At 40.2% G+C, this 13,743-nt stretch overlaps 1 protein-coding gene across 47 annotated transcripts in view; it reads right to left on the bottom strand.

Moving 5' to 3' along the window:
• Positions 1 to 13,743, bottom strand: part of HUWE1 (HECT, UBA and WWE domain containing E3 ubiquitin protein ligase 1) — a 144,381-nt gene that overhangs the window by 37,365 nt on the left and 93,273 nt on the right. For 46 of the 47 annotated variants that reach the window (XM_070067312.1, XM_070067310.1, XM_070067323.1 and 43 more), the window contains 11 exons: positions 13,557 to 13,679; positions 12,967 to 13,062; positions 12,136 to 12,405; positions 10,405 to 10,557; positions 9,056 to 9,183; positions 8,753 to 8,834; positions 7,931 to 8,107; positions 6,677 to 6,836; positions 6,035 to 6,393; positions 2,644 to 2,839; positions 1,506 to 1,673 (listed from right to left, as the gene is read on the bottom strand). In XM_070067312.1, coding sequence (XP_069923413.1) covers positions 1,506 to 1,673; positions 2,644 to 2,839; positions 6,035 to 6,393; positions 6,677 to 6,836; positions 7,931 to 8,107; positions 8,753 to 8,834; positions 9,056 to 9,183; positions 10,405 to 10,557; positions 12,136 to 12,405; positions 12,967 to 13,062; positions 13,557 to 13,679 — 1,912 coding nt within the window. The remainder of the gene's footprint in view (positions 1 to 1,505; positions 1,674 to 2,643; positions 2,840 to 6,034; positions 6,394 to 6,676; positions 6,837 to 7,930; positions 8,108 to 8,752; positions 8,835 to 9,055; positions 9,184 to 10,404; positions 10,558 to 12,135; positions 12,406 to 12,966; positions 13,063 to 13,556; positions 13,680 to 13,743) is intronic. The other variant, XM_070067333.1, reaches the window with a different exon arrangement.

Here is a 13,743-nt window from a genome sequence, read left to right on the forward strand (position 1 = left end):
TTGTAGAATGTTAATGCCTATCTGGTAGCTTGGTCAGTTTCACTTTAAGCTGCTACAACTGTTTACAAAGTAACATTACTGAGTTTTCAGGAGCAGTCTAAGTAGAGCAATACACTGCATGATGATGTTTTGGTCAATGATGGATTGCACATGTGATGATACACCCATAGCCCCAGAGTGCAGTAGAGTATACAATCTAGATTTCAGTATACTCTAATTACATTACATGATACATGAATGTATGAGGGCAAGCATCTGTGGTGTATAGCATTCTCATAATATGCATTTTCCATGAACTTTTTGTTTGCATAAACCCTTTGCACGGATTCCAAATTATCCTCCCCACCAAAATAAACTTTATTCAATTTTCCATTATCTTTTTGAATCTCTCTTGTATATAACCAAGAAGGCAGTTGATAGTCTTATTCTGACACTTTTTAAACTTTTTAAAATTATTTATTTATTTGAAAGGCAGTTACAGAGAGAGGGAGAGAAAAAGATCTCCTATTTGCTGGGTTCACTCCCCAAATGGGCCAGGCCAAAGCTAGGAGCCTGGAACTCCAGCTGGGTCTAACATATGGGTGACAGGGGCCCAGGCACTTGGGTCATTTTCTGCTGCTTTCCAGGTACATTAGCAGAGAGTTGCATGGCAAGTGGACTTGAACTGACACTCATATGGGATGCAGTTGTCACAGGCAGTGGCTTAACCCACTGCCCCACAAACCAGTCTTTTGATCACAGGCAATTTGACTTTCAGGCTCCTTGTTTTCCTCAGCTGTCAACAATTAAGCTTGAATTAACATAGAAGATACTACTGCTCACACAGGGTCAATACATGGCTGCTACAGCTTTACAGCTAAATTATTATGGGGAGGAGGGAATTATGATATGGGGTCAAGTTTCTGTGGTGAGCGAAGCAAGGAATTCTTTGTATGGGTCAGAGTGCTATCTAAATGAAAAACAGGTTTGGATTTTCTTTACTTATTCAAAGCAGTATGCATCAAATTTTGGCCGTAATAGTATGTCCTGAAGGAAATGCACAAGGACATGAATGGAATGGGACCCTTGGTTCCAAGCAGTTCAGCCATGGTATTCTCACTGCTTACAAGCAGCACTCTACAAAAAATCTGTACCTCATTTTCAATCTGTTCATAAAATGGTACTATTTCCTTTTAAATACTTCTTTAATCTCTTTATAGAGACATTCTCATTCAAAACTTCCACAGTCTCCTGATCCTCATCATTAAAGACTCATTTCAGAAATAACTTACTCTACTCTAGGAGACTTTCCTACCTGTCCCACCTGAACAGGTCAGGTGCCTCACCGCTACCCTGGGTGGTATCTGTCATGCTTCAGGAGTATTAGTTTCTTCAGAGACTTGTACTTTGTGTCTCAACTCGAGACTCAAAGTGTGGGCACTCTATGCCACAAGTTGCTTAAAAAGACCCAGGGAAAGTAATGTATCCTCCAGTGCCCATCCTCCAGAGGTGGGCTAGCCACATACCTTCCTCTGGAGCATGATAAGCAGCCAGAGCATTTAGCATATCATAGATCACTTCCTTGATAGTATCAGGAATGACAGGCAGAGACGAGGGCTTCAAAGGAGTTGTCTTCACCAGCTGTACAGCATTAGGACCTTTAATTCTAAGATTCTCGAATTCATCATCTGATGCTAAGCCAAAATGAGAGAAAAATCAATCAATAGCGAACCAGTACCTAAACTCGGTAACTAATAAAGGAAGACTCAGAAAGGTGCTCAAATGATACAAAAGCTTTGGAACAGGGGGCTACTTTCAACCAATCAATGTTGAAGTAGTCTACTAGAACATCTGGTTCTTGCCTTTCCCACATCCCATAGGATGTAATACAGCAATACCAAATAGAGAAAATTGATTTTGAAATCCAGTTTTGTTATATCAACAAAACACAATTTTCTCATTTTTGAAATTTGGTTATTTTGAGGATCAAATAAAAGCACACCTGAGAAATGCCTAGCATATTGCTGGGGCTCCCAAAATAATTAGTAACCTTCCCAAGTAGTTGTTCAAAACAAAGCAATACTCTAAAAAACTAAAGAAAGAAAATCTTAAAAGTTCAATAAATGTCCATAATTTTCAACTAGGATCACCATTTGACTGCCCTGAAATACACTGACACACGCCTCCTATCAGGATTATTTTTCTATATAACCACAATACTAATGTAATGCCCAGAAATCAGAGATACACCAGCTGTCTCAGAACATCCCACAGTTTGTATTTATCTAATTGTTTATAATGAAATATAGGTCAAATCCCTGGCAAAAATACACATATGATATTTCCCACTGCGCCAAGTAAGTCACATTCATTTGCCTTGTAATTACCATTTTATTTGTAAATCATTAACTGTAGGTAAGCCCTGTTGCCCTGTCAAGATGAGCTCTTTGAAGGCAAGGACTACATTGTCCTTGATTTGTCTGACAGCAATCAGAAAAGCTGCTGAAGCACCTCCTGAACTTACCAAGAGGACTAACCAGCCAATGTTGCAACATCTACCTAAGAAGGATATCCAAGTTATACATACCCTCATAGAAAAATCTCTGGAGTTACGTCAGGTCACAGCCTTTAATGTGTCAAAGGTCAGAAGCAAGTCAAACTCACCAGTTCCTGAGCCTCGAGGGGCTGGAAGGGCGATGCGGATACAGCAGTTGGCCACTTCTGTGAATATGTCTGGATTGCGGCATGCAGCTGGCCCAAGGACACGAAGGATGTAGTTAATCTCTCGAGAGCCAAGGCTGCCGGATACAACACCAGAGGTAGTGCTACCTGCTCCACTTGTTGCTGCGGAGCGAACAACCTGGTAGAGAGAGGGAGAAACAGTGCTGACCAAACACTACTTCCTAAAAATCCAAGTGCAGTCCGATCCAGCTCTCTGCTACGGCCTGGGATAGCAGTGGAAGATGGCTCATGTCCTTGGGCCCCTGCATCCACATGGGAGACCCGTAAGAAGCTCCTGGCTTCAGATCGGCGCAGCTCCGGCTGTTGAGGCCATCTGGGGAGTGAACCAATGGATGGAAGACCTCTCTCTGTCTCTACCTCTCTCTGTAACTCTGTCTTTCAACTAAATAAAATAAATCTTTGAAAAAAATTTAAAAACAAAAATGACTTACAAATAATTTATAGCCTACCTCCAAACCATCAATTATTTGGACTAGAGCTGTTTGTTCTTCATGGAAAACACAGGAAAGTACAAAGAAAATAATTCAGCTGTGTTTTCTATTATCTATTTCTTTGTGAATTTTATGTTCATATGGATAAATTATCTTTTAATCTCTTAATGTTTTTCTTACCAAATAAGCCATGTTCATTCACACACGGTAATCTTCATACTTTGGTCGCAATTTAAAAAAAAAAACTTTCACTTTTTAAATATAGAAAAGTTTAATCTCACTATAAAGATACCATATTTATCTAAAACCCTACTGCTGTACATGAGACTTCTAGTTCCTTGATATTATAAGCAAGTCCACAGCGAACTCTCTCATACTTGATGTTAATAATCAGATGAATTCTTAGCCACAGAATTTCTAGGTCAAAGGGTATTTTAAACTGACAGTACCAAATTGTCCTCCAATGTGGCTGCCACAATCTCCACACCCATCAAAGTAAGAGTATGCCTGGTTCTCTATACCTGTTCCTACAATGGATATTATCAAATGTTTACATTTTGCCAAGGTGACCTATTGAAACTTTGATCTCCCTTTGTTCCCCACACTCCCAAATACAATTCACTTCAAGTTTCAAAATTTTTTTCCTCACGCAATAAGAACTTACATTTTCTTCTAGCATCTTTAAGTTTGATAAATTTTAAACAATAAAATGTTTTAAGTCTGCATTCTATCTGTACATAGTTGTTTCTTCCTTGATGGGCTGTCTCCTGACACTAGATAACTATACATGCTGCCTTTCACAGCTCTACTTCACGTGACTTGGCACATGTGAGATGAAATTAAAACAGGCTGGCAGAACTGCAGAGTCTGTGACGTATAGACATACACATGTGGAAAGCTAAATGGGTACCACCTTTCTGGCAAGCAAGTAAAACAGAATTTGTTATCCTTATTGATCTGATTTTTATGGATCTCTAAGAGTAACAATCTTAGGCACAAAAATGTATATTGCAACATCACTTAAATATGTGGAAAAGAACACTGCAACAAAAGGAGATGGAGGTGCCAGCATTGTGGCACAGTAGGTTAAAGCTACAACCTGCGAAACCAGCCCATATGAACTCTGGTTCGAATCCTAGCTGCTAAGCTTCTGAGCCAGCTCCCTGCTAATGCACATGGAAAAGCAGTGGAAGATGGCCAAGTACTTGGGCCCTTTTTACCCACACAGGAGACCCTGTTGGAGCTCTAGGATCTTGGCTTTGTCCTGGTCCAGACCCAGCTGTTGTGGCCATTTGGGGACTGAACCAGCAAACAGAAGATTGAACTCTCTTCTTTGTTTAACTCTGCCTTTCAAATAAAATAAATCTTTGCATCCCATATGGGTGCAGTTCAAGTCCCAGCTTTTCCACTTCTGATCTGGCTCCCTGCTAAGGCACCTGGGAAAGCAGCAGAGGATGGCCCAAGTGCTTGGGCCTCTGCACCCATGTGGGAGATCTGGAAGAAGCTCCTGGCATCACCTTGGCGAAGCCTTGGCCACTGTGGCCATTCGGAGAATGAACCAGTGGATGGATGCTCATTCTTTGTCTCTCTTTCTCTGTAACTCTTTCAAACAAATAATCTTAAAAAAAGTTACATTTTTATTCTTTTGTAATTACTGTTATCTTTTCTTCCATTGCTTTATAAAACATATAAACTGTTTTCTGATCTGCTCAAAAAATATTTGTTAAGTACCTGGCAGATCATATAAAGTAAAAAAGCCTTACTACACTTTTATAATCCTGAAATACAATATTTTGAAAATAGGTTCGGGGCCAGGGCTATGGCGTAGAGGGTAAAGTCGCCACCTGCAGTGCTGGCATTCTATATGTGTACCAGTTCAAGTCCCAGCTGCTCCACTTCCGAACAAGATCTCTGATATGGCTTAGGAAAGCAGTGGACGATAGCTCAACTCCTTGGATCCCTGCACCCATGGGGGAGACCCAGAAGAAACTCCTGGCTTCAGATCAGCCCAGCTCTTGGCCTTTGCCAGCCATTTGGGGAGTGAATCAGTGAATGGAAGACCTGTCTCTCTCTCTCTCTCTGCCTCTCTGCAACTCTTTCAAATAAATAAATAAATAAATGTTAAAAAAAATAAAGGAAAACAGGTTCTTGGATGAGTACCTGTGAAGTACTCCTTCAAAGGAATGATCTTTAAGACACAAACTTAGAATTAGATATTCTAGTTCCTAACAGTTTTTGGCTTGGTTAACAAAATCTAGATTACTAGAGAAGATTTTCTAAATCAAAGTTATTGCTATAGTAACTTTAATGGTAGAAAATAAATTTTCTAGGGCTGCAGTTGTGGTGTGGTGGGTAAAACTGTTGCCTGTGATGCTGGCATCTCAGATGGGTGCCAGTTCGAGACCTGACTGCTCCACGTCTGATCCAGCTCACTGTTAATGAGCCTGGGAAAACAACTGAGGATGGCCAAGTGCTTAGGTCCCTACACCCATGTGGGAGCCCCTGGCTCCAGGCTTCAGCCTGTCCTGGACCCGGCTGTTACGGCCATGTGGGGAGTGAACCAGCAGATGCAAGATCTCTCTCTCTCTCTGACTCTGATTTTCAAATAAGTAATGAAATTTTTTTAGTTTTATAAAAATTAAAAACAAACACTCATATATATGAATATAAATGAATTTTCCAGTTCTTTCTTTTAATGTCATTCAGCAAGATAATCAACCATATCCAGGCAAGTTTCTGCACAGTTGGGAAATTCTGCTGGATAGGGTAGAGAATATATATAAATCTAGCTATGTATCATAAGCAGAAGTCTATTTGCTTAAGACTGAGGAGAACAAAGGTATGATGTAGATCTAAATCAGCATGACACCAAAATGTCTCACCTTTTCCATGGTATGACGGAGGGTACAGGGATCCTCAATGATGTGTCTTAAAAGAAGGGTGACCAGAGGAGTAAACCCATTAAAGCCTGAGCTCTGGGTCAAATTCAAGATCATGCGGGTACTCTTCAGCTCTGCAAACATCATGGCATATTTGTGGTCCCGGGTGAGCCTCAGGCAGAGGCGAAGGGTGGCATGCAAAGTGTCTGGATCCACAGGGACTCCCAACATGCTCACACAGGCCCGGATTAAAACAGTCACCATATCTTCTGTCAGGCCCTGGATCAGTATCTCCCCCATTTTTGTTTCTTCCAGGCTTGTCTCCTTTTCACTGTTTGTACTCTCTAGAGCCAAGGGGGTATCTACAAATAGAAAAAAAAATCAAAGTTTAGGCAGTTTGATTTGACATTTCCTTCCATACCTCTCCCTCCTAAGAATCCCCCAAGCACTTGAGTCCTATTACGAAAAATACACTACACACCGATTATAAGACCAGATGAAAAGGCATAAGGGAAGACTGTGTATCTTTACTTTGTCAAGCAATCTGCCAAAAAGGAAATCACTTGCAATGGAAGAGGGCAGAGCAAGCCACAAAGGCACCCTAGACTAAAACATTCCTTAAAACTTGAAACTAAAAGTCCATACCATTGCCTTTATTTTCTTTGCGTTTGATATCCATTTCTTTGTTTTCTTCCAGCGTCTTCTCTAGTTCTTGTCCATTGCTGTTTTTTGAATTTTTATTCAGCCGTGGTACCCTGAGGAGAGTCAGCATCACAGGGCGTCGATTTCCTGTTTCCTCATTAACCTAGGAATTCAAGCAGACAAAAAAAAATATCTCTCCCAAAAAAAGGAATTATAAAGGTGCACATGGGTGTGTATGAACTTCCCAGGAAAATGATGTAACAGGAAGAAACCCTGGCAATCTGTTCCATTCCCATCATCTATAGAAGAGAAAACCCAGGAAGAAAACTGGTATATACAAGGCCCTATAATGAACTTTAAACTTTCCAACAGAGCAAGATCAGCCCTAATCAACTCCCTAACCCTGGAATGAACACTTAAAATTCATTTCCAGGAAGGATAGTATCAAACTGCACAGATTTCTGGTCTCATCAATAACTTTAGAAGACTCAGTTCTTAGGGACTACCATTGTGGTGTAGTGAGTAGCTGCTGCCTGCAATGCCAGCAATCCACGTGGGCACCAGTTCAAGTTCTGGCTGATACACTTTTTTTTTTTAAAGATTTTATTTATTTATTTGAGAGGTAGAGTTAGAGAGGGAGAGACGGAGAGAGAGGTATTCCATCTGCTGGTTGGCTCCTCAAACGGCCACAACAGTTGGAGCTGGGCTGATCCGAAGCCAGAGCCCAAGGACTTGGGCCATCTTCTACTGCTTTCCCAGGCCATAGCAGAGCTGGATTGGAAGAGGAGCAGCAGTGACTAGAACTGGTGCCCATACGGGATGCCGGCACCACAGGCAGAGGATTAAAAAACTGTGCCACAGAGCTGGCCCTTGCTCCACTTCGGATTCAACTCCTAGCTGATTTTAGCACCTGGAAAAGCAGAAGATGGCCCAAATACTTGGGCAACTGCCATCCGTGTGGGAGACCAGGGATGAGACTCCTGGCTTTGATCTTGCCCAGCCCTAGCTGCTGCAGCCATTTGGGTAGTGAAACAGCAGGTGGAAGACCTCTCTCTCTTCTCTAACTTCTGATTATTCAAATAAATCTTTCAAAAAAAATTAAAAAAAAAAAAAAAAAAAGAAAAGAAGACTTAATTTCCTGAAAACCAAGCCAAATTCAGTAGTGGTAATCCTGCTAAGACTGTTGTTTCCTAAAGAAAATCAAAAGGCATGTTTCCCAATTTGTAATATAGTTTATAGCTTCTGATCAGCATATACCTGCACCATTGTAGTGAACTGGACAGTGTATCTTCTTCGGCCTGCGGTAAACCGTACACTTGTTTCTCCCGATTTCCAGGCAGAGTCAATAGTGCTGTTGTTGCTTGCGCTGTAACTACACCAACGCCCAGAGCGATCATCAAACCAGCGCCAGTTGTTGCTGTTGGACTGTAGGTACTAAATATCAAAGCAAAAAAAATTTTCTCCTTGGTATTTCCTTCAAGGTTGTCAGTGATAGTAACTTCATCACTGTTCATTGCTAAAACTAATCCAGGAAAAAGAAATATACTGGACATGTAGCAAGTTTTGAAAACTGCGTTTCCATTGACATTAGTCCTCACAATCCTTAGGATCTATCTAAGCAAAAATCCATCTACATCCTTGTATTGCCATCTTCTACTTTCCTTTTGTTTCTAATGGTTTTTCCCCAAAAAGGGAACATTCATTTCCGATCTGCGGGAACAAAACCTCTCCTTCTAAGAAGGTAGTAAGGTAATGTCACATGTAATATTCTTTCTCTGTGGAGCACTTGTCTTTGGAGGAACTGTTGCACACTCAGGGCTTCACATAACATGAGAGCCACTCCTCTTCCAGAGACCGTAAATCCCTTTAACAATGACTTCCAGAGTAAGTGCTTGGCGCACTGGGCCAGCAGCTCCAACTCACCACTTAGAACAGAAATGTGGCTCTGAAGATCCCTAATGAAATTTATACTTTGGTCAGAGACCTTTACATTCTTCACTGCCCTCTAATATTCTCTTACAGTCTGCTCTTTTCTCAAGAAACCTAGACTGTCCTGCCAACCATATATATATCACACACCTTAGTCATCTGCGCTCTCCTTTTTGAGGATATGGCTGTCTTCTCATAGAAATCAATCAGGAGCAACACAGGGGTGATCCACCTAAAAACAAAAAATGATTTCTTCTGGGAAAGTCTGAAATATGTGCAAATTGGCAGAATGTATCTTTATTTCATTAAGCACCTCACAATTTTCAAAATACTTAAAGTATCCAGATTTGACCCATATGTGAGCCAGAAAAGTGCCTGAGATACAGACCTTAAGCTTGAGGGGTCAAGTCCCACAGCAACACAAAATCAAACAGGCTGGAAACAGTCACTCACTTTGGGGTCTGGATCTCCTTTTGCTCCTTGGCGGCCTGTAAGCAAGGCTGAACCACTTCCAAGAGCTTGATCAGAACATTAAGGATGCCACTGGATTCAACCACCCAAGCACAAGGCAGCTTCAGCTCCTGAATCATTAATCAAAGCAAAAAAAATAAACCAGGTTAGCAACTTCTACTCAGTATCAAGAATTTAGAAGGTGTAGGAGAACATGAAGGTAAATAGTAATACAGTTTGCTGGATTTGAATTCTACCTTACCACTTACTGGCTGTGTAATGTGAAATGAGTTACTTAAAATTTTCTAGGTTCTAGCTTTCTCATGGGTCTGAGGGAATTAAACTTTTATCTCCAGGGTAATGTGATGATTAATGAGGTTATTCAATGCGCTCCACACAGTGCCTGGCACATTACTATGTGTTTAATATGAAAATATTCATATCATCAGGCATTGTGATCTTAGCTGTGCAGTCTTAACCATGTGGAACTTGCAGTCTCCAATTTGCAGAGAAGTTTTAGAATCTTAAAAAGCAGATGGAATAAATACACTAATGGCTCCTACTCCTGGGGCTACACTAATGTGTTACCTGTAACTGGAAATGAATATCCAAAAAAGTTAGTTATTTAAGAAACTTTCCCAAGTATTTAATCTATGCATAAGGTGCTATAAAAAGAATGATTACATCTAGCACAAAGGGAAAGTCCCTGGAGAGTAGGCACACCATTTGGCCTTCTTATAAGGAGTTTATTTCATTAAGTTCGGTTTTAAATTAAACATGAAGAGCTACAAATGAATAACCCAAGGTCAACTGCCTCTTAGCTCCTATGTTGATTAGAACAAGAATCATGTCTTATTCCAGTCATGCTCTTGCCTCAAGTAAGCTGACTCATCAGGTAAGGAAAGGAGGAGCCTGATTCCACTTGACGCTTCCACCTTAATGCTGACCAAATTCCAATTTCCACACCCCGCCCTTTATGTGGCCACCAGTTAGGTTTCTTCAAAGGGGCAAAAATATTCCATGACCAAACTATGATAGTAATTTGAATACTTGTCTTTCTAACTGCCACCTTATAATCCTTTAAGACACAATACAATCAATTAGCACTTGTTCTGAGAAATCTTTCTCACATTATCCAGAAGTGACACATACACCATTCCCAAACTCACACAAAACAGTATTGCTGATATAATTTATGTAGCCCAGAATACTGTAGTATGTACTTAATTGTGCTCATTTTCACTTAGCTTCATGAAATATGCCTCACACATCTAATTCAATGCCTCATAAAATTGGTATTTGATAATTCTTTGATAAATTAATTATAGGGCTCAAAAGAATCCAAATCTTACCTCAAAAAGCAATGTTAAAAGCAAGATTCTAGTAGCCAAATTGGAGGCCTGGGGCAGAGTAGCCATCTGACTGATCCACTCTGACACAGTTTTTGTGTCACTTGTTGTCAGTGGAAGAGCAGCTTTGATTAATACATCCGCAGCTTCCCACACCTACAGAAGCAAAAAAGTGACCCAGACAGGAAATGGTAGTGAAAATATTTTCAACCTATTAGGATGCTCCTAATCCAACACATTCACTGAAGAGAGATAGATAAACAGTAACATGTTACAGATTTGGGTCTGTACCAAAAGATGTATGGTTCTAAAGGAACATCACCAAATGACTACTTTCTTGGGCTAGACTACAAGACTACAATTTGCTGGTTCACTCTGCAAATAGCCCCAGTGGCCAGGATTGGGCCAGGTTGAAGCCAGGAGTCTGGAGCTTCCTGCAGGTGGCAGGGGCCCAGGATTTAGGCCATTTTCCACTGCTTTCCCAGGAACATTAGTAGGGAGCTGGAATGGAAGTGGAGCAATCAGGTCTCAAACAGGTGCTCAGGTGGGATGCGGCCTCACAGGTGACAATGTAACCAGCTGCACAGAACAAGACCTAGGCAATTCATATTTTAAGAATCCCTGGTGCAGATAGTTAACCCCCAAAATGTTCTACCGATTTACACTTTATCAATCTTTCATTTCCCCCAGAGTTATCACAAAAAACAAAAACCATGCATGTTAGAAATGTCAGTATGGTTTTTGTTTGCATACATTAAATTTTAATTTGAAATTATTGCTCTTTTATATCATAGCTTTAGTTTTATTATGATCATTTAAGTTCTTAATGTAGATGAAAAAGATACTAAACCTTTCTGTGAAAGATGTTTTATAGTTATATGTTTATATTGATGCCACCCCAAAGCATTTCCCTTTTTTATTTCTTTCCATTTCTAGGTTTTAAAATTATACAAAACAAAACAATAGCATTCTATTTATAAAGAACTAGAAGAGTCCTGTTCAAAGCTTGCCAACACAAAGAAATGACAAATGTTAAAGGAGAGGAGACTGCTAGTCATCTTAATCTGATCATCACATTGTACACAAGTATCAAATTATCACACTGTACCTCATAAATGTGGACTCTTACTATCATCAATTAAAGAAATAAATAACAAAAGCCATATAAAAAAGATTTCAATGATTTAAGTACATGAATAGATTAACAAATAAAAAAGAAAATTACAACCAAAACATTAACTGGCTATCTCATTTTGGATAATTTTTGATTTTACTTCTACATAGTTAGCATAAATTAATGAATAAATTGATTTCATGAGGTAAAGCATGACTTAAAAAAGATACCACAAGTACTCATCATGATGGGGATCTATTTATTGAAGGGATTGATACAAAGGAGGAAAAAACATTTATTTATCATTAACCCATGGGATGGGGCTGAACTTGACTTAAGCAAGACATGTTTTAGACATTTGTTTGTGTGTGTATATATATATTTATAAAAGAGGCTAGAAAAAGAGCTCTGTTTTTCTTTCCTGAAGATATTTTTTGTGACATAGTTCACTGTTGCAAGAAACATTCAAGTAAGAACTAGACTACCAGATCAAAATAAGCCCAAGACTATACCCATATGGAGTAGAATTCAAAAATAATGTTATTTCAGAAATCAGGTTTTGACAGATGGCAGGGAAACCACTTCACTTAGCCTCTTCTTACGGCCCCTTGAGAGCTTACCTGATTGACAACTTGTTTCAGAATCATGTCCCGATAGTCTGCTCCATTACGTTTGATTGCTGTCATGATCAGATCACACACCCGGTACACTGTGTCTGGCAGCTCATCAAGAAGGTGGAAACAGCCTGGTAACATGGTATCTGTGAAAGTATGGAGCTCATCTTGCTCCAGAGGGTCAGCATCCTGAAATTTCTCCAGACACTTAGCTTCTTCTTCTTCTTGCTTTTCCCGGGCTTTCCGTTCCTCTTCTTCCTTCCTGCAAGCAACTTCCTGGAGGCAGGGAAGGAAGAGTGATAGCATACGGAAGAGGTGGAGGAAGAAAAGTGAGGGAGACCTTCAGAATGGATTTACCTCACCATATGAATACCCCCTACCTTCTCAAGCAGTTGATACTTTCATCATGGTGTGGCAATGAATATGAGGGCAGATACTCAGGTTAAGGGAAGGCAGAAGGGGGGTAAATCTTCATATCATAAAATCCTGACAATTTATTTGCAGCATCCTACACCATCTCCCACAAAATTACTTTTAGACACTGTCTTCTATTGTCTGCCAGTATATGAAATTAAAATGACTGGTACCAAGTTTGGCCTAATGGGCACTACCAAGTACATTTTGAAGTCTGGAAATAAAGATTAATGCTTCTTCTGCTTCGCCTAAAGATTCAGGTCAATGTGGGGTAGCTCAGTGATGGATGGCATAGTTGGGACAAATGAGTACTTGCACCTATTTCTTTAAACTTTAATTCTACCACTAATTACATGGTAGCCTAATGTTCATAGAAATACTAATTAATGTACCAAGCCCTTTTGAACTCCATTTCCTAGTTACCTCAGGTGACTCTGCCCTTTGATCCATTGGAATATCCTGTCCCAGAGACATGGCAATTGCTCTCATCATCTGGTCCTCTTCGGACATGCTGAGATCCTACAGAACGACAACAAAAAAATCCAGCAACTACATACATCCACACAAAAACCCAATGCGGCTTCCCCAACTCACAATGAATCAGACATCTTGTGCTGATACTTTAGAGATGGAACATGCTGCTTTCTCTAGAGAAAATCAACTAGGCTTACCTGGTCACTACAAGAACCGAGGGGATTAATCAGAATGAAAATTAAGCACAGAAAGGGGGGCTTCAATGTGACCACCTAATTCTCCATCTCAATAAAGTGTGCCTCTTCTACTTCTTTTTGACTTATGGGTTATTCTGCAAACCAAGTCCAGTAATTTGCATGGCCGAGGTATATTCTGGAGATTTGAGAGTTACCATGAAAAAGAAAATATTGGCATGGAGGTATTTGAAAATGAGAAGCAGCTTATAGAAAGATCAGTGATGGAAGGATGAGGGTAAAAAAAAAAGGATATCGGCAGCCAAAGCAATATCCTCGAAAATCAGAGCTCCTGAGCCAACTCACTCGAACAACTCCTCCCATGATTGGAGGAGGGTGGGTTAGAAGGTACTCTGTGGCCTGCTCCATGGTGCTGGTATTCAACAAGGCCTCCATGGCATGTTCCCTTGTGAAGCCCATGTCCATGAGCTATAAAAAGAATGCAAGAGTTCAGCACCATATGAACTGAAAAATTCAAATGCATTTTAGAAAG

The sequence above is a fragment of the Oryctolagus cuniculus genome, chromosome X (assembly GCF_964237555.1).
Source record: "Oryctolagus cuniculus chromosome X, mOryCun1.1, whole genome shotgun sequence".
In the NCBI taxonomy this organism is placed as follows: Eukaryota; Metazoa; Chordata; class Mammalia; order Lagomorpha; family Leporidae; genus Oryctolagus; species Oryctolagus cuniculus.